This window comes from Peromyscus leucopus, chromosome 1 (assembly GCF_004664715.2).
Source record: "Peromyscus leucopus breed LL Stock chromosome 1, UCI_PerLeu_2.1, whole genome shotgun sequence".
Classification (NCBI taxonomy): Eukaryota; Metazoa; Chordata; class Mammalia; order Rodentia; family Cricetidae; genus Peromyscus; species Peromyscus leucopus.
This window is the reverse complement of record NC_051063.1, coordinates 57,447,988-57,471,696: the sequence shown is the minus strand read 5'-3', so window position 1 is coordinate 57,471,696 and position 23,709 is coordinate 57,447,988. Positions and strand designations below refer to the sequence as shown.

The 23,709-nt window shown below is 50.5% G+C and overlaps 2 protein-coding genes across 4 annotated transcripts in view; one reads left to right on the top strand and one right to left on the bottom strand.

Moving 5' to 3' along the window:
* Positions 1–23,709, top strand: part of Sptbn2 (spectrin beta, non-erythrocytic 2) — a 42,259-nt gene that overhangs the window by 5,313 nt on the left and 13,237 nt on the right. For 2 of the 3 annotated variants that reach the window (XM_028892782.2, XM_028892783.2), the window contains exons 2-19: positions 1,358–1,536; positions 6,480–6,631; positions 7,054–7,227; positions 7,997–8,088; positions 8,225–8,305; positions 8,681–8,796; positions 11,059–11,171; positions 11,316–11,503; positions 13,853–13,970; positions 14,503–14,661; positions 14,971–15,273; positions 16,223–16,376; positions 16,596–17,466; positions 20,101–20,238; positions 20,830–21,586; positions 22,488–22,690; positions 23,051–23,141; positions 23,330–23,476. In XM_028892782.2, coding sequence (XP_028748615.1) covers positions 1,380–1,536; positions 6,480–6,631; positions 7,054–7,227; positions 7,997–8,088; positions 8,225–8,305; positions 8,681–8,796; positions 11,059–11,171; positions 11,316–11,503; positions 13,853–13,970; positions 14,503–14,661; positions 14,971–15,273; positions 16,223–16,376; positions 16,596–17,466; positions 20,101–20,238; positions 20,830–21,586; positions 22,488–22,690; positions 23,051–23,141; positions 23,330–23,476 — 4,014 coding nt within the window. In that variant the 5' untranslated portion in view covers positions 1,358–1,379. Of the gene's footprint in view, positions 1–1,357; positions 1,537–1,592; positions 4,152–6,479; positions 6,632–7,053; positions 7,228–7,996; positions 8,089–8,224; positions 8,306–8,680; positions 8,797–11,058; positions 11,172–11,315; positions 11,504–13,852; positions 13,971–14,502; positions 14,662–14,970; positions 15,274–16,222; positions 16,377–16,595; positions 17,467–20,100; positions 20,239–20,829; positions 21,587–22,487; positions 22,691–23,050; positions 23,142–23,329; positions 23,477–23,709 lie in introns of those variants that run through there. The other variant, XM_037208283.1, reaches the window with a different exon arrangement.
* The window catches only part of LOC114709125 (RNA-binding protein 14), an 85,917-nt gene continuing 82,182 nt past the window's right edge, over positions 19,975–23,709 (bottom strand). Inside the window, exon 5 of the mRNA XM_037208295.1 lies at positions 19,975–20,375. The gene's annotated coding sequence lies outside the window, so the exon portion shown is untranslated. The remainder of the gene's footprint in view (positions 20,376–23,709) is intronic.

Here is a 23,709-nt window from a genome sequence, read left to right as displayed (position 1 = left end):
CTATTCCCTTGAGTGGCTAGTAAATGTTGTTTTCCATCAGAACTTTGGACCTTACAGACTTCCAAAAAAAAAAAAAAAAAATTCCCAGCAGCTAATCTGAAGCTCATTTGAGGACAGAGTGTGTTTGCTTAAGTTAAGGTCATAAATAGTATTGGCAAGTGTACATGGTCCAGATACCGTAGTCTAGGCCATGGAAGGCTGGGATGAGTGCTGATCCCTCAGGGCACTGCTGAAGGGCCCCAGGATGGTCAGAAGAGATGTTAATGTTCGCTGTACCAGAAGCTATGATGAAGAGTTAGGGGGCTGGAAAGATGGCTCAGTGGTTAAAAGCAGTGGTATTTCTTTCAGAGGACCCAGGTTCAATTCCCAGCAACCACACGGCTTACAACTATCTGTAACTCCAATTCCAGGGAATTCAGAATCCTTTCCTGCCCTCTCTGGGTACCAGGCTAACATATGGTGCACATATATACAGGCATCAACATATCCATAGCTATAAAACAAAATTTTAAAAGCCTTTTTCAAGACAGAGTTTCTCCGAGTAGCCTTGGCTGTCCTGGAACTTGATCTGTAGACCAGGCTGGCCTTTAACTCACAGAGATCCTCCTGCCTCTGCCTCCTAAATGCTGGGCCTGGCATTTTTGTTGTTGTTTTTTGAGTAGGGGACAAGATCCTCTTTTTTTTGTTTTTGTTTTTGTTTTTCAAGAGAGAGTTACTCTGTGTAGTTTTGGTGCCTGTCCTGGATCTTGCTCTGTAGACCAGGCTGGCTTTGAACTCACAGAGATCGACATGGCTCTGCCTCCTGAGTGCCGGGATCAAAGGTGTGCACCACCACTGCCTGACTAAGATCCTCTTTTTTTTTTTTAAGGTGAGATTTTTTTTTTTAAGATTTATTTACTTATTATGTACACAGAAGAGGGCACCAGATCTCTTTACAGATGGTTGTGAGCCACCATGTGGGTGCTGGGAATTGAACTCAGGACCTCTGTAAGAGCAGTTATTGCTCTTAGCCTCTGAGCCATCTCTCCAGCCCCCTAAGATCCTCTTTTTAAAAAGTAAGAAAGAACCATGCTTCAAAAGCTAGTACTTGCCTGGCAGTGGTGGTGCACACCTTTAATCCCAGCACTCGGGAGGCAGAGCCAGGTGGATCTCTGTGAGTTCGAGGCCAGCCTGGTCTACCAAGTGAGTTCCAGGACAGCCAGGACTGTTACGCAGAGAAACCCCTGCCTGGAAAAAAAAAAAAGAAAGAAAGAAAAAAGAAAAAGGGAAAGAAAAACACAAACTAAAAGAAGAAAGGTATGATGAGTGACAGGCTCAGCATCTCAGGGCGCTTTTCACAAGCCACGTCTTCTTGTAGGAACAGGAAGCCACCCACCACCATGAGCAGCACTCTGTCACCCACAGACTTCGACAGCTTGGAGATCCAGGGCCAGTATAGTGACATCAACAACCGCTGGGACCTGCCCGACTCGGATTGGGACAATGACAGCAGCTCAGCCCGCCTCTTTGAGAGGTCCAGAATTAAGGCCCTGGCAGGTAAGGAGGGGTGGGAAGGGGCAGGGAGGTGATGAGGTTGGTCGAGGTGGGTTTATGAGCTTCTGTCTTTATGGGAAGACTGACTTCATTTTCTAAGCTGCTGCTCTGAAGCAGCAGATACAGACCCCTGGTCCCCAAATCCAACTTCAAGGTCAAACTCCCTGCACTGTAGAGCATTCCTCAGCTTCCTTCTCCCCTAGCCTAGAGATGCCACCCACATTACCCTGGACGTGCCCAGCTGCGTGGATGAGCTTACTTCCCGACTGACCGAGTCAGGTGTCCGTCCCTACCGTACTTTGCCTTTCTTCTTTACATTTCTGTCCCCACCCGCCTCTCCCCACCTTCCCTCCCAAAGTGCCATCCCTTTTCTACTGTCATTTCCCACACCCGTTCCGTTCTGTCCGGCCCTATTATCTTCCCGGCACTCTCTCCACCTGTCCTTCCTGCTGTCTGTTACTCCTATTATTTTAGTTACCTGTTCCCGAAGCAGTTCTCTCAGCAGCCCTCCCATGCTCCCGGGGTTTGCTCTCCACCCACCCCACCTCCGCCCCTGCCTTCCCCTATGGCCAGGGCTCTCCCCTTGGCTGTGCTGGGCACAAACAAACCAGTCTGACAGGCCTCCTGCATTTGTAGGGGGTGGTGGTGGTGGTGGTGGTGGTGGTCATGGCAACAGGAGGGCAGCTGCCACCTGACACCACCAGCCAGTGGCTGTTTGGGGACTGAGTCACCCACACACCCTAAGGCCGCCCACCCAATCTGCCTTCCACGTTCATCCCACCCTCTTCATAGCTACTGACCTGCCCATGGCCTAGCCAGTTCCAGTATGAGAGATTACTTCCACTTAAGGAGTGATCACCCGCCCGGTGGGCTGGAAGAGATCTGGAGGCCTTGATGAGTTTTACAAACACAGGTTCTCAAGAAAGATGAAGTTCAGAACCTTTACACATATAGTTCAGAACTCAGGACCTTTAAAAGCTTGCCCAGGAAATTAGACTCGGCCAGTCCAGCACCAGATAATGGCTACAGCTCGTGGGGTCCATGGGTCACTTTCTCCTGGCATCTTACTGGCTGGGACTGAAGAATTGGCTGATGAAATACTCATATTGGTACTTCAGTAGTTCAGGGAAGACAGGAAATGTGGGGTATGGAAAAACGTCACCTCTTTGGGGAAGTGTGCCTGGTTCCCTGGTTTTAGATTTGTGAATCCTCTGGTACTATCATTGATGTCATTGTGCACATGCTACCCAAAGCTCTCCTGATATCTGCCATTATACGTACCTCCCAGAACTGCCACTGTGTCTGTACAGGTCACATGCCAACCAATGTGACTGATCATTCTATCTATGTGCACATGCTACATGCTACCCAGTCCATTTTCCAGGCCTAGCTCATATGACAGGTGCTACTCAGAGTTCTCATCGTGTCTGTAAGCATGACACATAGTACTGCTACCATGTCTGAGCATTTGACACATACTTCCCAATATCAAACTCTGCACACAAGACCTGTGCCGATCAGGACAGTCACCGTGTGCACGCACACAGCACCCAGTGCTCTCCTTGAGTGTTTGTCCCCCCCGCTCGAGGCTGGGCTCCCCTGAAGAGGCATCTCTGAATGGGCTTTGCTTTGCACAGTGCCACTCACTCAGTAGGTGCCAAATAAATCCTGAATGATTAAAGATGAGGAGGAACAAGTGTAGGCGCCAGTGACAAAAGCTGAAGGCCAGGAAGAGGTAGGAGGGGCGTCGATAGCTGTGCCCAGTACTGGGGTGGGGGCTGGCGAGGTGACTGGGGAGCCTGGTGGGCAAAGGAAACAGGCTGGTACTGGAGGGCAGTCACAATACTTACTCCCCAGAGGAGGCCACAGAAGTCAGCACACCTGGCTTCTCTTCCAGGATCTCCAGTGCTTCTCTGCTCTCAGGGCTGAGATCAAAGTTCAGATGTCCTGAAACAAGCCCACCCAGGGACGCCCAGAGAGGTCTGCTCATCGCAGACCTTCTGAAAGCCGGAGTTTGCTTTGGGGCCCCTCTGGCAGGTTTTCCCTAGTCTTGGGCAACTAGTGGCCTGCCGAGCAAGTCTCTGGGTGCTGGCAACACCCTCCTCCGCCCCCGCAGGGCCTGGCCAAGCCCCAACTGGCTCCGCCTCCTGAGCAGCCTGCCCCTCCCCCGCCACTGTCCGACCTGTTTGTCTGGAGTTGCCTCTGTCTCCTCTCCCCATAACCAGGTGTGCCCTACTCACTGTCTCAAGCTCAGGCATCCCACAACTTTCTCCCCACTCCTTGAAACTCCCAGCATCCTTGAAACAACTCCACCCAACCAGGTACAGAAGCCTTTTTTTGGACTCCCCCAGCACAGGCTCGGGGGACACACACGCTTGGCCCTGCCCTGGCAGGGAGCATGGACTCTGGGCCACAGGCTGAGTAGGAGGCAGCAGGCACCATGAGTGTGAACGGAGTGGGCAGGGTACATGGAAATGGCCTGAACGGGGCTGGTGAGTTTTACTATGAGGCTCTGGAGGGGTCTCAGAACCCTGGGGGCGTCCTGCTCTCACCAGCTGCCTTCATCAATCCTGCTCAGTATGCCAGTGTGCTGGAAGGACGCTTCAAACAGCTTCAAGGTGAGTTTCCCTGGGCAGAGGGGAGCCTGCTGTGCCAAAGGGGACCTGGGATAGGTAGAGCTAGCATGCCCAGAACCCCATGCCTAACACTTCCTGTGACTCAGTGTTTATGTTGAGGGACAACGTGGTGAAACTTAGGGGAAATCATTGCAAATAGCCAGAGAATCCAGGCATGAGGACAACTGGAATCCCACTGAATGAGACGGGGGTGGAGGGGGTGGGGGTGGAGGTGGAGTGAGGTGGGGGGGGGTGGGGGGTGGCATGAGGGGTGTGACCTTGAGGTGCCCTGATGGGTGCAAAGGCGCTGAGGATGGAAGAGCTTTTGGGTTCTTGTCATCAGCTAGAGAGGCCATAGCAGTCTCCCCTGGTGGCTCGTGGCTCACCCCCATGGTTTGGCCATGCTGGCCTTGTTAAGGAAGGAGAGAAGCGTGGGCTAGAGGCCTAGGACCTAGAGCTTTTATGTGTTTGCCTGGGCTTCTGAATGGCTGTGAAGAGAGGCTATGTAGAAAGTGGAGAGCGTGTGTCAAAGGAGGGGGTTTGTACACACAGGTCTCTAGACGTCTGAACTGGAATGTTCGTCTTGGCACAAATAAGTTTATTTCATGGCATGTGTGTTTAGGGATGTTGTGGGTGTCTTGTGATGCTACACTTTGGTGCCTGGCTTTACCAGATCTTTCTAGGTACTGTTTCCACTTTTAGTCTGCCTGTGTGCCCCACGCCAGCTTGCCTGGTGTCAGGGAGGTCTCCCTGGATTCAGTAATTGCCAGATGACTTAATCTGTCCTCAACTCACATAGGGCCTGGAACCCTAAAAGAGGCCCAGAGTCACCATAGGCAGCACAAGTGCTAAGGGGTATCCCACATGGTGATTAGGACCCCCGGTTTGGTGATTAGGACCCCCGGTTTGGCATAGGCACAGGAATTGGAGGTGAGAAAGTCGGGAATAGCCTTGGGTGTGTGGCTGTTTTATCAGGGAGGGGCACAGGAATGTGAAATTAAGGGATGAGTCTAAATTTCTGAGGTGCTGGTGCTGAGATGGAGGTAAATATGACACTGCACACTTACCACTTGGGCTGGGTCCCCACAGGGGCTTTCTAAGGGCAACTGGCAGGAATCCTGACCTCCAAAGTAGTTGACAGGACAGAGCTTACTCCGTCCCTTTCCATTTACAAAGTCTGTAATCATCAGCTTCTGGTGCAGCCTGACAGCATCCCTTGTCAGGAGCTCCCCCTGGGGACTGGGCTGCCAGGCCCTGCCTGCCTCACTTGAAGGTCGGCACTCAGCTCCACCTGCATTGCCCCCTTGAACTTGCAAGTTCTTATTTTTGTTTGTTTGTGTTTGAGACAGGGTCTCACTGTCTGGTGAGATCCACCCTGGCTGGTCTGGAATTCACAGAGATTGGCCTGCCTCTGCCTCCCAAGATTAAAGGCCTGCACCACCATGCCCGATTTATTCTTATAATTGATTTCTTATAAATTATTTCTGAGTCTTGAGGTAATAGTGTCCTAGGTCTGGACCCTCTACAGCCAACTGTGCAGGCCTGCCTCAGAGTAGAGTAGCCTACCTTTTCCTTACATGACCCGGAGCAGGGAGCTGCCTTAAAAGCCCACACAGCCTCTCCACTAGGAGTCCAGGTGCTGACCATCTGGGAGGTCTGCCATATTTAGAGGTCACACCTTCTCCCTTGTCCACATCTGAAGGAGAAGGAGGGCCTGCCTTTATCAAAGCTCCCCAGCAGGGAGCCACATCCTACTGAACAACCACTAGATGTATCATACCCAGTATCTCATTTAATTGCTATAGTGACCCAATAAAATAGGAATATGCTCGTCCTACAAGTGGAGAAACTGAGGCATTGAGTAAGTTGTCCGGTATTTCATCACTGTTAGAGCATGAAGCCTAACCCCAGCCCCTCCCTGGGCAGCTTCTTCTCTCCTTTCTTCTTGAGACCTTTTTTGTCTGTCTTTTCTTTTTTTGTTTGTTTGGGTCCCCCCCCCACACACACACACAGGGTTTCTTTGTGTAGCCTGGCTGTCCTGGAACTCTCTGTAGACCAGGCTGGCCTCGAACCTGAGATTAAAGGTGTGAGCCACTGTGCCCGGCTTTATCTTGCTCTTCTTATCCTTTCCTTGGCTCACGAGTTCATCCCAGCCTCTTCATTTCTTAGCTGTTTAGATTATTGTTTGTTCTGTTGGTCATCCCTAACCCTGCCCGATCCCAGCTGTCACTTAGACTCTCGCAGGCATCCCATCCCACACATGCCTGTTAGTGCTTAGAAGCAAGCATACTGTCCTTGCGGGACAGGAATGACTCCTTGTCACCACTGCAGATGAGCGAGAAGCCGTGCAGAAGAAAACCTTCACCAAGTGGGTGAACTCCCACCTGGCCCGGGTGACATGCCGGGTGGGAGACCTGTACAGCGACCTGCGGGACGGGCGCAACCTCCTGAGGCTCCTGGAGGTGCTCTCGGGAGAGACCCTGGTGAGTTGGGACAGTGAGCAGAGGAGGGAGCCTCAGAGACTGGCCAAGGGGACAAACCACAGGGGGTGCCATAAAGAGCTGAGCAAAATACCATGGCTCCTCTGCCTGGAGGATGGTCTCATTCCCAGGGGCTTTGCTACATGGATTACATGGGAGCCATGCTTTGCAGAGACAGGAACAGTGGCCCCATTGAAAACGTTTCTTCTCCCATCCACTCTGGGTGCAGTTAATTCCCTTGGGAATCTTAATCTGCACAAGCCGCATCTGTAACCTTGCTTGGGCTCCATGACCTCTGGCCTGGCCCTAGGGCTGTCCCTGTGTTCCCAAAGGAGATCATGGGAGGTTATGGGGCAGGTTGCTGAGAAAGCTAGGAAGAAAGCAAACGATGGTCCCATGTCACTGTACCCTTCATCCACCCATAGCCAAAGCCCACAAAGGGCCGGATGCGGATCCACTGCCTGGAGAATGTGGATAAAGCCCTGCAGTTCCTGAAGGAGCAGAAAGTACACCTGGAAAACATGGGCTCCCATGACATTGTGGATGGAAACCACCGTCTGACCCTTGGGCTGGTGTGGACCATCATCCTTCGATTCCAGGTATCCTCCAGGTGTTAGCTAAGGTGTGAGCTGTACACCAACCAGACTATACCCTCACGCTGTTACTGATGGTCTGTGACAAGATAAATACAAAAATTGAGGGGCTGGAGAGATGGTCCAGGAGTTAAAAGCACTGTAATGGATGTTCTTCCAGAGGACCTGGGTTCAATTCCCAGCACCCACATGCAGCTCCCAATCACTTATGACTCGGGTTCTAGGGGATTTGATGCCCTCTTCTGGCCTCTGAGAGCACCAGGCACACACATGGTGCACAGACAGACACACAGGCAAAACACCCATACATATAACAAATAAAGTAATAATAAGTAAATTTACAAACGGAGCATAGAACTTTCTAGAGCAGCTTGCCATTGAAGCATATCCATGCAGGTGACGGGGGTGTCTTGTCACTTTCCATGTTATACTCTATCTCGGTGTCATCTCAACTTCTCTAATGGTGCCCGTCATTCTCCAGTTGACCTCTCCCTCTTTCAGCTCTATCTTTGAAAGCCAGCTCTCAGGAAACATTCATTCCCCTGCTCGTACTCTCCACACGGAAGAACCAGCCCCTCCCCTCGTAGGCACTTCCACTGACGTCCTTTGTCCAATCCCCCGAACCTGTGTCACTAGCCTAGGAAAGAAGAGCTCCCTCAGGTTCTGTCCCATCACACAACATTCCTAAAAATCAGTTTTCTGTGATTTTCTCTGAGTGTCTCTGGTATCACCAAGACACCACTGGGGAGTTGCACCCTGTTTTCTCCTTTCTCAGATCCAAGACATCAGTGTGGAGACAGAGGACAACAAGGAGAAGAAGTCAGCCAAGGACGCTCTGCTGCTGTGGTGCCAGATGAAGACCGCAGGGTGAGGGGGCCCGGGAGCATGGCTGTCGGGGTTGGCCACACTGGGATGGACTCGGGTCCACAACCTGCCCATTGTCCTTGTATCGCAGACCAGGGCTCTCAAGTGCTCACTGTTTTTTCCTGGTCTTTCTGTACAGGTATCCCAATGTCAACGTGCACAACTTTACCACCAGTTGGAGAGATGGGCTGGCCTTTAACGCCATTGTTCACAAACACCGGTGAGAAGTCAGTTGGATGGACACAGGAGTGGATGACCCAGGAGCACACAGCAGAGGCCAGGAGAGTGGCTGAGCTAGAGCGTAGCTATAGAGGGAAAATGAAGGGGATCCCAGGCTTGGGAGGCAGAAGCAGAATAGCAAATTCAAGGCCAGTCTGGTCTCAAAGTGAGTTCCAAGCCAGGCAAGGCTACATAAGAAGAGACCCTGTCTCAAAAAGAGGGAAGGAAAAAAGACTGTGGGAGAGGAGCCAGGAAGTAGCATGGTATACCATGAGTGGGCTTGGGGTATTTCCAACCAGGAATGAATTTACATTTTTTTCTTTAGGCTCTGACATGCTTTTGATGTGTTCTGTGTCCCTCCCTCCCCCACCCCCAGGCCAGACCTGCTGGATTTTGAGTCCCTGAAGAAGTGTAATGCACACTACAATCTGCAGAATGCTTTCAATCTGGCTGAAAAGGAACTCGGCCTGACCAAGCTCCTGGATCCTGAAGGTGGGCCAGAGCTCTGCAAAACAGGTGTAGGGAAGACAGAGGCAAATTGGTGGTTGCCAGGGAGAACCAGCAACAGTGGAGGGATGCAAATGTTCTGGAATTAGGTGGTAGCAATGATTTCCACAACCTTGTGAATACACTCCAAGCTGCTGAACTGTATACTTTTAAAGGATAACTTTTATGGTAAGAAAAGTTGTGTCTTGGAAGAAGAAAGAAGGTACCTGTGAGTTGGCTTATGCCTACAATCCCAATACTCGGCAGCCAGAGGTAGAAGGGTTAGGGTCTTTTTTTGTTTGTTTGTTTGTTTGTTTGTTTTTCAAAGACAGGGTTTCTCTGTGTAGTTTTAGTGTCTGTCCTGGATCTCGCTTTGTAGACCAGGCTGGCCTCGAACTCACAGAGATCCACCTGCCTCTTCCTCCTAAGTGCTGGGATTAAAGGCGTGTACCACCACCGCCCAGCTAGGGTTAGGAATTTAAGGCCAGCCTTCCTATATAGCAAGTTTGAGGATAACCTGTGCTACAGACTACCTCAGAACAAACCAAGTTTGTATGAATAAGGGGAGCCCTGCCTCAGAGAGAGCTCCGGGCTGTAGGTTCTTTCTCAGCCCAGAGCACCTGTATGATTTAGAGCCGATCACTTAGCCTGGCTTAGTTTCCTCATCTCCAAAATGGGAAGAACAGAGCTGGGAATGAAACTCAGAGGTCATTGTGCACATTCTAGCACCACAAAAATAAACATTTAAAAATAAAATGAGAGAACTCTGGTTCACATGATCTCTGATTTGTTCTAAAATTCTAGGGTTTTAGTTAAGCTGTACAACCTTTGGTTCTCACCAAGAACTAGCCCATGGTCAGTTGTCCCTGCTGACCGCCTCCCATGGTGCTATGGTCAGTTAGGGCCACTGGGCTCTTTGTACCTGGTGCTGCACTACACTCGACATACCTTACTTGTCCTAACAACATCCCTTTGCCATTATTATCCTCAGTTTACGGAAGAGATGGGACCTTTAAAGATCAGGTGACCTGCTGAAGGTCATAGACCTGGTACAGCTGTGAGTCAGGTTCAGTCCAGCTCTAGAGCTCGTTTCCTCCTCTGCCTCTGCAGGGCAGAGTAATCTGGGTGCAGCCAGAAAAGGGAGGAGAGCCAGACCAAGAGCCCCCATTGGAAGCATTCCTTCTTCGCCTGGCTGGCTGGTTTGATTCTTTCTCCCTGACTTTCATCCCGCTGGTAGCCCTCTTAGTTGAGAATGACAAGCATGTCATTCAGCTGTCATTCAGAGTATCTGGGCTTCTTAGAGACAGAAGCAGGCTAAGTGCAAAGTTCCTTGGAGAACATTTGCAAAGCATGACTATTGTGCGGGACACGGGAGTCAAGTGAAGACTCCTGTGGACTTGACTGAGACGACTTCAGGAGTTCCAGCCTGCCTTGGTGTTTTCTGAAGGCTCTGAGGGGCTTCCTGTCTCCTGGTCTAGCCTTTGAGACGGAGTGGTGTGGCCTAAGTCAGACAGCCCAGGGACCCACAAGTCATTGTCAGCTGTGGTTGTGTGGCGAATGCTTGGTCTGAGGGATACTTACCTCCTTGGGTCTACCCACGGCTGAACTTTAGAAACAGACTGGAGACAACAGCAGTGACCATGCCCCAGATGACACGAAGAGCTGGTGTCTGTCCTCGTTATAGTGCACCCAGCTTTGAGAGGCTTAGCTTCTAGTCTCTGTCCTCAGTCCATGGACACTTCAGACATTTTTCTAGCCTCTGGGGACCATGAGCCACCAGATGGGAATGCTATTTATTTGCTTGCTTTAATGTGTATCACATATACTAAGTAAAAAGTTTCCTGGGCTTCTGGATTTCTCGCCCTCTGCTTGGCAGGCCCTTCCCATATCTAAGAGGAAGTTGGCATAATTGAGTTGTTACTTGGCTCTAAAGCCGTGGTTCTCAACCTGTGGGTCACGACTCCTTTGGGGAAGGGGGTTGAACAATCCCTTCAGAGGGGTTGCACATCACATATCCACATAATGATTCATAACAGCAAAATTATAACTGCTACCGTTATAACTGTAACGTATATATAAGCATAACTGTATGGCTGGGGGTCACCACACCAGCTGAGAACCGCTGCTCTAAAAGGATCTGAAAAAGATGTGTTAGCATTGGAGGGCTGGGGGCCCCTAGCATGAGGTGAGTCGGTTAGGTTTTAGGCCTACTTCTGGAAGGGAGGCAGGTTCTATGTCTGCCTCACCTAAGATGGTCCTTTTCCTCAGATGTGAATGTGGATCAACCCGATGAGAAGTCAATCATCACCTACGTGGCCACTTACTACCACTACTTCTCCAAGATGAAGGCCCTGGCTGTGGAAGGCAAAAGGATTGGCAAGGTACCCTTCCTGAGAGGCAGCAGGCTTAAGGGCCAGAGGGGGCGGGCCGGAGGAGGCCTGCGTCGGTCTCACTCCCCTAAAACGGGGCAGGGTGGAGCTATAGCACTGGGTAGGACACCCACTTACCTATCTCCTGTCCCACAGGTCCTGGACCATGCCATGGAGGCGGAACACCTGGTAGAGAAATATGAGTCCCTGGCCTCTGAGCTGCTGCAGTGGATTGAACAAACGATTGTGACCCTCAATGACAGGCAGCTGGCCAACTCCCTGAACGGAGTCCAGAACCAGCTGCAGTCTTTCAACTCCTACCGCACTGTGGAGAAGCCACCCAAGTAGGTGTCTCCTGGGCCCCACCCTGCCAGAGCATGCCTGCCCAGAGCTGTGCTCACTTGAGAGAAAGCCTCAAAGAGGGCGGCCTTTTGGGAGGGACATTTGGCAGTACAGAAACGCAGCCAAGGCTCATTTCCCTCAGCTCAACGTGCTGGAAGCATCCAAACGGCGCAGTTGTTCCAAAACACATTTTCTAATGACTAGCCGTTTTTAAAACGCATGCCATGGAAGAATGATTGCCATGGCATGTCAAGTCAGTGCAGTCCATCAGATAAAATTACTGGTTGCAAGCCAGCTGTGGTGGCTCGCACCTGCAAATCCCAGCTTTTGGGCATCTGAGGCAGGACGACTGCCATGAGTTCTAAGGGCAGCCATATTGAGTTCCAACCTGAGTATCAGAGTAAGACCCTGCCTGAAAAAAGGAAAAATACTGGTTGGGGTCGGTCATGCAGCACCGTAGTCTCAGTGTAGGAACAGACAGGACTGGACCTGACAGACAAGTCAGCAGCTGGTGGTATGACGTGGCTGATGTAGAATGAGCATCACAGAGGTAGTTAGCATTCATTTCTTCATGTGTAGGATTGCTGTTAACAATTCTCTGTGGCACATACTGGTCGGGGAGGGGGAGAGAATCATCATCAAACTTTTTGGAGTTAATATGTTAACTCCAAAACTAATATTTATCTAAAAACAACTATTCTGTACAGCCCAGGGAATGGTGTGAGGTACCGTTTGCCTGGAAAATCCTTTTCTGGGCATTCAACAAAGATGTAATCTCAAGGACACTCCTCAACATGACCTTTGTAAAATAATAATAATAAGCCATGAAGCAACCACTGAAAATAGTATCCCTCCAAATGAGCTTGACATGAAAAGATTGTCATAGTTGAAGAAGTGGTCTACAAGAGTTCATCGTAAGCCACAGCAAACAAAGTGGTAAGCACCTAAGTTTAAGGTGCCTGGTTCAAATCCTGGCTCTTCCACTCAGCAGTTGTGTTGGACAACTTATATAGCTTGTTTGTGTTAAGTGTTCTTATCTGGAAAACAGGGATGAGAGAATGTAGACAGTGAGAAGTTACCATGTGCTAATGCTGGGAAGTCCTGAGAGCCAAGGTCTTGATTACAGCTGCTGAGTTGATCACTGAGCTCTGTTTACACTAGCTCCCCATGGTGCAAGGAAGAAACCAGCACTTCCATGGGTAACAACAGTCACCCCTTCTGTGGAGCTCTTGGTTACTTTAAAATGATGTTTCTGCTGGTCTTGGAGTTGCAGGTTTATAATCCAGGCTATTCAGGAAGCTGAGACAGGATGGATAATCACAAGCTCAAGTTCAAAGCTAGCCTAGGTAACTCTATGAGACCTGTGATAAAACAGAAAGGTTTTTTTCTTTTTCTTTTTTTTTTTGTTTTTGTTTTTGTTTTTGTTTTTTGAGAGAGGGTTCCTCTGTAGCCCTGGAACTCACTCTGTAGACCAAGCTGGCCTGGAACTCACAGAGATCCACCTGCTTCTCCCTCCCGGGTGCTGGCAGAAAGTTTTCTTGAAGAGGTGGAGATGTAGTTCAGTGGTAGAGAATTTGCTTAGCATGTGTGAGGCCCTGGTCCACCCCCAGTGCTGCAGTCAGTAAATAAATAAATAGATAGTAAGAAAAATAAAAAATGTCCTTGGGCCAAGCATAGTGATGCACACCTGTAACCCCAGGTCTCTAAAAGCTAAGGCAGGAAGATTATGAGCTCAAGGCTAGCCTGAGCTACATAGCAAGACCCAGTCTCAAAAAAAAAAAAAAAAAAAAAAAAAAAGGAAAGGAAAAGGAAAAACAAGGTGAGGGTCTGGCATGGTGGCATACACCTTTAATCCCAGCCCCCAGGAGGCAGAGGCAAGCGGATCTGTGAGTTCAAGGCTAACCCAGTCAATATACTGAGTTCCTGGGGACTGGAAGATAGCTCAGAGGTTAAGAGCAGTGGCTGCTCTTCCAGAGGTCCTGAATTCAATTCCCAGTAACCACATGGTGGCTCACAACCATCTGTAGTTAGATCTGGTGCCCTCTTCTGGCCTGCATACATGCAGGTAGAACACTTGTATACATAATAAATAAATCTTTAAATTTTATTTATTAAAATATTATATATATATATATAATATATATACATACATACACACTGAGTTCCCTAGAAAAAAAGGAGAAAACCAAAGTATGTTCTTTTGGTTTACTTGCTAGTATTTTTTGGCTTTCACACAAAGCACTGTAACTTTTTGCAAGAAGAAAAGCAGCATGAGTATTCTGTGGTGTAGAGTCAAGGTTTTGGGTCCCCTTTGGTCTTTGCCTCTAATCTTGCCTTGGTCTCTGCTTCAGGTTCACAGAGAAAGGGAACTTGGAGGTGTTGCTCTTCACCATCCAGAGCAAGCTGCGGGCCAACAACCAGAAGGTCTACACGCCCCGTGAAGGCCGGCTCATCTCTGACATCAACAAGGTCCATGCTTCCCCCTTAACATCCACAGATGGCCATCCTTGGTCATCCCTGGCCTAGGCACCCTTCATGCTCCCCGTTACCCAGGGCCTTCTTGACTCCACCAGGCCCTGACACCCACTGCCCACACTCTCAGACCTGACTCTGGGAGCCTCTCATGATCGTGGTCTCTGTAAATAAGTCAGACCTCAAGTCCTTTGTCTTCTTCAGCGTGTTCCCATGTCACCGTCTCTACTCCTGCGTTGTTTTCACAGAGTTAGACTAACTCAGGTAAACTTACCCACAGTCCCACCACAGCAGACAAAGCAGGCATTTTCCACAGATGACCTCATATCTCGTCCAGAAGCAAACAGTTATTATGTGGGTTCATGGTGTGCCTGGCACCTCTCCCTTTTTCTCAGATTTTCAGGCACAGGTGCCTCACTGATCCCATTCCATGAATCCACTAGAGCAAGTTTCTGTGGCACTCACTTGGGCCCCGGCCCTGCTGACCTCTACCCTGACCCATTGTCCTAATCCAATCTCTACCTCGCAGGCCTGGGAGCGGCTGGAGAAGGCCGAACATGAGCGAGAGCTGGCCCTGCGCACAGAGCTGATCCGCCAGGAGAAGCTGGAGCAACTGGCTGCTCGCTTCGACCGCAAGGCTGCCATGCGGGAAACCTGGCTCAGCGAGAACCAGCGCCTCGTGTCCCAGGTAGGACTCATGTTCCAGGCACATCCAGGCTGGTGGGGAGAAATGGGAGAGAGACAGTACCAGTAGGGGTTCCTACAGGGCAGGAAGATGTTAAAACACAGTATCTGTCATGAAAGAGACTCAGGATCTGGGGCCCAAGGCTTGCCCAGGAGAAAAGACAGTGAGGCAGGATGAGGTGATCCAGAGGGAACAGAGAGCCACTACCTCAAGTTGGCATCTGGCAGCCAGCATGCTCTGCGGAACAGACGGAGCAAGCAGAGAGGTACTGCCCCTGGGTTCCCAACCCTGCCCTCCCGGCCTCTGCCACAGGACAACTTTGGGCTGGAGCTGGCAGCAGTGGAGGCCGCGGTGCGGAAGCACGAAGCCATCGAGACAGACATTGTGGCCTACAGTGGCCGGGTCCAGGCAGTGGATGCCGTGGCTGCGGAACTGGCTGCTGAGCACTACCATGACATCAAACGCATCGCAGCCCGGCAGCACAACGTAGCCAGGCTCTGGGACTTCCTACGGCAGATGGTGGCTGCCCGCCGCGAGCGACTACTTCTAAACCTGGAGCTGCAGAAAGTGTTTCAGGACCTGCTCTACCTCATGGACTGGATGGCAGAGATGAAGGTAGTAGCCACTTGTGGCATGACTTGGGGGGCGGGGCCTGAGATGTGGCTGTCGACCTCACTCACCCACCCAGCCCATCTCTCTATAGCATGTACTAATGCAGAGCCGGCCCCTCCCAGTTCTGATGAGCAAAACTGACAGATTGCCCCTGTGGGGCTCCCAGCCTAGGGGCAGAGGCTGATAAAAACCATAGACACCACGGCAGGTGGTTCTAAGGCCTGGGGGCACTGGAGCAAGCACCTTCCTAAGAGAAGGACATTTGAACTGAGGCAAAGAGCAAGCCCAGAGCACTCTTGAGGAGAGCAGGTTCTGGTCAGAAGGGGTGACGAGGCTCCAGCTCTGGGCTGTGCAAGTGGGGCACATGGGGGTCACAAAGGTAGACCAGTGGCTATAAAGGGGGGCTATGGCTGACTCCTCTAGAGCCCCACAGGCTTGGTCAAGGAATTCGGATTTTATTCAGACAGAATGTTTAAAGGATTTCAAAGAAAGGAAGAGGTGTGATTCCACCTCGTATTTTAAAAAGGTCCTTTGGGCTACTGTGTGCAGACGGTCTGTGGGCTGCAAGAGTGGGAGCAGAGAAACAGGCTGCCATCTTCTAGGCGAGAGGTGTGCTTGAGGGTGGGTCTGGGGAGATGCCGAAGGCTGCTGTCACAGAACCGTGACACTAGTGGGTATTTACGATTCTGGAGCTGAGATGACTCACAATAAAAATTCCAGAGCAGGATTTAATAAGAAAACTGTTCCATGAGAGGGCAACTGAGGATAAAGAACCAAGTGTGGGAACCGAACTGGGGTGTCCCTGTGTGTGAGAGGGAGCAGGTATGCTCGCCCGGGTGTAACATGGAGCTAGCTAAAGAGGGTGGAAGGGAGCTGCAGTGAGCTTGGCATGCCATGGTAGGGTGCTAGACAGTTCTCAGCCGGGCACTGGCATGCCGTGTGTGTCTGGCAGGGCCGGCTGCAGTCTCAGGACCTGGGCAAGCACCTGGCTGGAGTGGAGGACTTGCTGCAGCTGCACGAGCTGGTGGAAGCAGACATTGCAGTGCAGGCTGAGAGGGTGCGAGCAGTCAGCGCCTCCGCCCTGCGCTTCTGCGACCAAGAGAAAGGTAAAACTGGGGAGGGGGAGCTGGGTATGGAAGGACTGGGAAACAAGGAATAGGCTTGTCACTTGGGAAAACGTGGGGGCAGGATCACTGATGGGCGGGTAATGGTGGTAGCTGGATCCCAAAGGGAGACCTACCAGAGTAAGCTCTGGTGATTCATGACGAGGGTGGCTAGGGAGCAGCGGAAGCTCTGGACCTCTGGCTTGCTTTTTTTCTTTTCAGAGTATAGACCATGTGACCCACAGCTGGTGTCAGAGAGGGTGGCCACTCTGGAGCAGAGCTATGAGGCCCTGTGTGAGTTGGCAGCAACTCGAAGGGCCCGTCTGGAAGAGTCACGTCGTCTCTGGAGGTTCCTCTGGGAAGTGGGTGAGGCTGAGGCCTGGGTGCGGGAGCAGCAGCACCTCCTGGCCTCAGCTGAGACAGGCCGGGACCTGACCGGTGTCCTCCGCCTGCTCAACAAGCACACAGCCCTCCGGGGTGAGATGAGTGGCCGTCTGGGGCCCCTGAAGCTGACCCTGGAACAAGGCCAGCAGTTGGTTGCTGAGGGCCACCCTGGAGCCAACCAAGCCTCAACCCGTGCAGCCGAGCTCCAGGCCCAGTGGGAGCGGCTGGAGGCTCTGGCCGAGGAGCGAGCCCAGCGGCTAGCACAGGCTGCCAGCCTCTACCAGTTCCAGGCAGATGCGAATGACATGGATGCCTGGTTGGTGGATGCACTACGCCTGGTATCCAGCCCTGAGGTAGGGCATGATGAGTTCTCCACACAGGCCCTGGCCAGGCAGCACCGGGCCCTTGAGGAGGAGATCCGAGCCCACCGGCCCACACTGGATGCCTTGAGGGAGCAGGCTGCAGCCCTGCCGCCTGCGCTGAGCCATACACCTGAAGTTCAGGGCAGGGTGCCCGCTCTGGAGCGGCACTATGAGGAGCTGCAGGCCCGGGCGGGTGAGCGTGCACGAGCCTTGGAGGCAGCCCTGGCATTCTATACCATGCTCAGCGAGGCGGGGGCCTGTGGGCTCTGGATAGAGGAGAAGGAGCAGTGGCTCAACGGGCTGGCCCTGCCGGAGCGCCTGGAGGACCTGGAGGTGGTACAGCAGAGGTAAGGCCTTCCCGCGAGAGGCATCACCTGTGAGCTGGGGGCCTGGTACAGGGGTGTAAGTACACCTGTAAACTGCCAGCAACATCCCTCTGAGCCCTAACTGTAGTCTTTGAGTCTTAACTACCATCTTTTTATAGGGCTCTGTTGTTTCTTTTCTAGTTTTAGTATGTGTATTTTTAAAGATGTGTCCTATGTGCTTGAGTGTTTTGTCTGTCTGTCTGTCTGTGCACCACCTGTGTGCCTGGTGCCTGCAGAGGTCAGAAGTACTGAAACGAGAGTTCCTCACCCCTGCTCTTTGCTTCCTTTCTGATAGTCCCCAGCCTCTCTGGACTGCCCTGACCTCTTCTACTCCTTTTATGACTTCTCTCAATGTATCCTCTGAAACTGGAGTTACTGATGGTTACATGAGCCACCGTGTGCATACCGGGAACCAAACCTATGTCCTCTGCAAGTGCAACCATTGCTCTCAAACAGTGAGCCATCTCTCCCGTCGTCCTTGTTTTTAATATATTGAGACAAGGTCTTGCTCTAGAGCCCAGGCTCGGTGAGCTGTAACAATCCTCCTGTCTTAGCTTCCTGAGTGCTGTGATTACAAACATGTGCCACCACGCCCAACCATACTCAAAAGTAGAGAACATGTCACAACAAACCCTTGTGTGTCCGTCTCCCAGATTTCATTATTGTCAATCTTTTGCTCTTTTTGATTGATTTCCCTTTTAAAAAGCAAGTCTCTAATAGGATTCCTCAAGATAGCCCCTTTAAGAAAGATGGGGGCGCTGGAGAGATGGCTCAGCGATTAAGAACACTGGCTGCTCTTCTAAAGGTCCTGAGTTCAATTCCCAGCAACCACATGGTAGCTCACAACCATCTGTAATGGGATCTAATGCCCTCTTCTGGCATGCAGGCAGAACACTGTAGACATGATAAATAGATAAATCTTTTTTAAAAAAAAAAGATGAGGAAGTATCCTTATATATAATAATAATAATTTTAAATTATGTATGGACTTAAAATAGTGCAATTGGAAGCTAGCTATGGAGTATGCCTGTGATGCCAGCATCCAAGAAATTATGACAGCCTCTATAAGTCTGAGACTAATGTGAGCTGTGTAGAAAGTTCCAGGGCAGCCTGGGCTACATTGTAAGACCCTGACTTAAAAGAACAAGTTAAAACACAAAATAGCTGGGCTGGAGTGGCGGCTCAGTGGTTGGGAGCAATGCTTTTCCTGAGTTTGCTTCCCTGAACTCACGTCAGGTGTTTCACAATTGCCTGTGAATCCAGTTCCAGGGGATCTGACACCACCTTATCTTGTTTCTGCTGGTGCATACTCACACGACCTGAGTTGTATCCAAAGAGCAGTAAACCTTACAGTCATTTAGAAAGGGCATCTTTTCCCCCCTTTTTTCTGTCTTTCTTTTTTTTTGGGAAAGATTCTCACTATGTAGCCCTGGCTATCCTGAAATTTGCAATATAAGCCAGGCTGCCCTTGAATCACAGAGATTTGCCTTCCTCTATCTCCTTAGTGCTGGGATTAAAGGCATATGCTACCATGAATAGCCGAAAGGACATTTTTATTGAACTTCAATACCATTATCACATAAAACAAAATTAGAAACTCTTAGATGTCACCCACTGTCAATCTATAATCAAATTTCCTGGCTGTTTTGAAATGTAAGTAAATGTTTTTAAGTTTTTAAGATCTCCTATTATGGTGTGGGCTTGACAAACGATAATCCTTGGGCTAAATCCAGCCTGCTGCCTGAGTTGTTTTGTTTTGTAAATAAAAATTTTATTGGAGCAGAGCCTGCCCTCTCATTTATGGATCTTTGTGGCTATGTTCATCCCACCTAGTAGAGTTGAGGACTGTGACTCACAGAGCAAAAGTATTTACTCACCTGGCCTTTTACAGAAACGTCAGGTGTTCCCTGCCCCCAAAGACATTGGAGTTCACATCTTTATGCTTAGACATTTGTTTTTGGATCTTTTTAGCTCATAGTAGCAGGATGTGGCATGGGTAGGTGGTTGGGGGTAAGAGCCCCAAGAGGAACACTAAGGTGGTTGAGTTTGACTTGCTGTACAGGTATTCCTGACTTTGGATCTTCACTATGTTTCTGAGCAGCCCTACAGTGGTTAGTTTTTCTCCTTGTTTTGAGGGAGTTGGGGGCTCTGGCCTGCAGGTACTGTGGACCTTGTAGGCTAAGAGGCCCAGCAGTTGGGACAGGAGCCTCTTGTTTAAGTGTAGCCCGTCTTTCTCTGTCCCACAGCCAGCTCCCAAATCACGACACGGACTTGTTATTAATTGTGAAAGCTCGGCCTTGGCTGAGGCTGGTCCCTAACTAGTTCTTAGAACTTCTTTACGTGGCTCGGTCACCTTTACTCTGTACTCCCATCCTGCTTCTTCTCCGTCTCGGGGAGTCTCCACCCTTCTTCCCTGGGTCCTCTGGCCTGGAAATCCTGCCTCGCTATTGGCTGTTCAGCTTTTCATTAAACCAACCAGAGTGACACATCTTCACAGTGTACAAAAAGTTTATTCCACAACATTTAAGGGACAGTGTTTCTGTGGGCATCTAAGGGAAACTACCTGGGTACCTTGCTGCCTCATATCATTCAGGACCTACTCTTCCCTGGCCTCAGGTTTGAGACTTTGGAACCTGAAATGAATGCCCTGGCTGCACGGGTTACTGCTGTAAATGACATTGCTGAGCAGTTGCTGAAGGCCAATCCACCAGGCAAGGACCGCATCATCGGCACCCAGCAGCAGCTCAACCACAGGTGGGCTTGAGGTGGGGATGCAGCCCCAAGGAATAATACTAAAAAGAAAAAGGGTGGGGGGGGGAAGAAGCAAATTTACTTACTAGGCAGTGCAGATGGCAGTTGGAAGAAGAATGTGGTAGGGCCTGGAAGGGTGGCTGAAAATGAGGAAAGAAAGCTAATTGGAATATGTGGAGAGAAGAGAAGTCATAAAAGAAATAGAAGAGGGGGCTGGAGAGGTGGCTCAGAGGTTAAGAGCACTGGCTGTTCTTGCAGAGGTCCTGAGTTCAATCTCCAGCAACCATGTGGTGGCTCACAACCATCTGTAATGAGATCTGGTGCCCTCTTCTGGCATGTAGACAGAACACTGTATGTGTAATAAATAAATAAATCTTTAAAAAAAAGAAAGAAAGAAAGAGAAATAGAAGAGGTCAAGGCAGTCCAGAGAAGCTGGGAACTATCAGAAAAGGAAGCAAAGAGCAGGGGTGAGTAACCCTTCTGACAGTGGAAATAGGAGGTGTGTGCACAGAGCAGTAGGAAGAGGTCTCCAGGTACCTGGCCAGGGCAAGGACGCTAAGCCCCTTCCACATGTAGACCTTTCCCTACTCACAGGTGGCAACAGTTTCGGTCGCTGGCAGATGGCAAGAAGGCAGCTCTGACATCAGCCCTGAGCATCCAGAATTACCACCTAGAGTGCACAGAGACCCAGGCCTGGATGAGAGAGAAGACCAAGGTCATTGAGTCCACCCAAGGCCTGGGCAACGATCTGGCTGGTGTGCTAGCCCTGCAGCGGAAACTGGCAGGCACTGAGAGAGATCTGGAAGCCATCTCTGCTCGGGTGGGTGAGCTAACCCAAGAGGCAAATGCCTTGGCTGCGGGTCACCCGGCCCAAGCCCCTGCCATCAACACCCGGCTTGGAGAGGTACAAGCTGGCTGGGAGGATCTTCGGGCCACCATGCGGCGCAGAGAAGAGTCCCTGGGTGAAGCTCGGAGGCTGCAAGACTTCCTGCGCAGCTTGGATGACTTCCAGGCCTGGCTAGGCCGCACTCAGACTGCTGTAGCCTCTGAAGAAGGGCCAGCTACCCTGCCCGAGGCAGAAGCCCTCTTAGCCCAGCACGCAGCCCTGCGGGGAGAGGTGGAGCGAGCCCAGAGCGAGTACAGCCGCCTCAGGACCTTGGGCGAGGAGGTGACCAGAGACCAGGCTGATCCCCAATGCCTCTTCCTCAGGCAGAGGCTGGAAGCCCTTGGAACCGGCTGGGAGGAGCTGGGCCGCATGTGGGAGAGTCGGCAAGGCCGCTTGGCTCAGGCCCATGGCTTCCAAGGGTTTTTGAGAGATGCTCGCCAGGCGGAGGGCGTGCTCAGCAGCCAGGTAAGAGCCCAGGGAGCAGAGTCCCAATTAGGAAGAAGAGGAAGACAGGGGTCAGAGGAAGGACAAAGAAAGTGGCAGCAGAAGGGGTAGTGTGGTTGGAATGGTTGAGCAAGCAATACAGGCAGGAAGTACATATTAGAAATATGTTTTTTAAAAGATTTATTTAATATACATACAGCATTCTGCCTGCATGTGTCCCTGTCAGCTAGAAGATAGCACCAGATCTCATTACAGATGGTTGTAAGCCACCATGTGGTTGCTGGGAATTGAACTCAGGACCTCTGGAAGAGCAGTTAGTGCTCTTAACCACTGAGCCTTCTCTCCAGGCCCTAGAAATATGTTCTAATAACATATTTTATATGTTATTACAGTGGTTCTTAACCTTCCTAATTCTGGAACCCTTTGATACAGTTCCTCATATTGTCGTGACCCCCCCCACACCATAAAATTATTTCATTGTTACTTCATAGCTGTAATTTTGCTACTGTTAGGAATCATAATGTAAATATCTGATATGCAAGGTATCTATATGTGACCCACAAAGGGTCACAACACACAGGTTGAGAAATGCTGTGTTACTAGAATATAATAATTCTAACAAAATTTAAATGTAAACATAACCAAACTGACTTTAAAGGAAATGAAAAGCCTGGCTAGTCCTGATTAAATAAATCAATAGTTACAAATAAGATGAAACGAATTTGGACTGGTAAAAGTCTTCCAGCCCAGTTAGTTGCCTTGTACCATTGTAAGGTGCCCACATTAGTGGTCTCTGCCCTCTCTACAGAGCCATCTGGGCCACTTTGTTCCTCACCAGGCTGGTCCCTCTGGGCGAGTCTTCTCAGAGGAGTAGAATCTACATGCTATGGGAAGTGAGCTTGCTACTGTCTCTTCCACACAGGAATATGTTTTGTCTCACACGGAGATGCCAGGGACACTCCAGGCTGCAGATGTGGCCATTAAAAAGCTGGAAGACTTCATGAGCACCATGGACGCCAATGGAGAGCGCATCCGTGGACTCCTGGAGGCTGGACGCCAGCTGGTGTCCAAAGGCAACATCCATGCTGAGAAGATTCAAGAGAAGGCAGACTCCATCGAGAAGAGGTATGGTGAGGATGATGGACAAATGAGGAACTTGGGGGAAAATAGTGGAAAAGAGGGTGGTCTAAAGCTTGATACACCAGAGAACTGAGTTCATCTGTGTCCAGGTGAACTGACAGACAGAAAGGAGTTAGAGGCAGATGACCAAATAAAAGAAGATCAGAGTGGTTGGACAGGCTGGACCAGGATCCACGAGGGTCTTGCCACATTGAGCCAAATTCGAGCCTACTAGGATGGCAGGCCTAGAAATCAAATTCCTTGGGTGTCTTTTGGGACTCTTGGGGGACATAATTCACATAAGAGGAAGACTGGATCTTCCAGGTGAGTTAAGGGTCATGGTTTCATCCTGGGTTGTCATTGCAGACACAGAAAGAATCAGGAGGCAGTGCAGCAGCTTTTGGGCCGCCTTCGGGACAACCGAGAGCAGCAGCACTTCTTGCAAGACTGTCAAGAGGTGAGACTCTCAGTTCCCTGGTATCCTGTAGCATTTCCTAGCTATACATCACACACACACACACACACACACACACACACACACCCTTCATGGCTTCCTGTGGAGTCTTCTGCATCTCCTGGCTCATCTGCCCCCACCACTCCTCCCTCTAAAAGATCTTCTTCATTCCTGCTTTTTGTTTGCACCAGCTGAAACTCTGGATTGATGAGAAGATGCTGACAGCTCAGGATGTGTCCTATGATGAGGCCCGCAACCTGCACACCAAGTGGCAAAAGCACCAGGCATTCATGGCTGAGCTGGCAGCCAACAAGGACTGGCTGGACAAAGTGGACAAGGTAACTAGTGTGGCCAGAGCCGCAAGATGACGAGCCTCTGAAGCTGCTTCTGGACATATCCTGGACACATTCTAGCCCGAGGGGGCCTAACCCCAGAACATAGTTCTTTCCAGAGGCCAACATTGATAAAATGGAAAGTTAGGGCTTGGGGATGAAGTTCTGTCAGACAGAACCTCAAGAAAATACAGTATATTAGCCAAGTTGTGGCTTGGGTTGAGTGTCATAACTGCTTC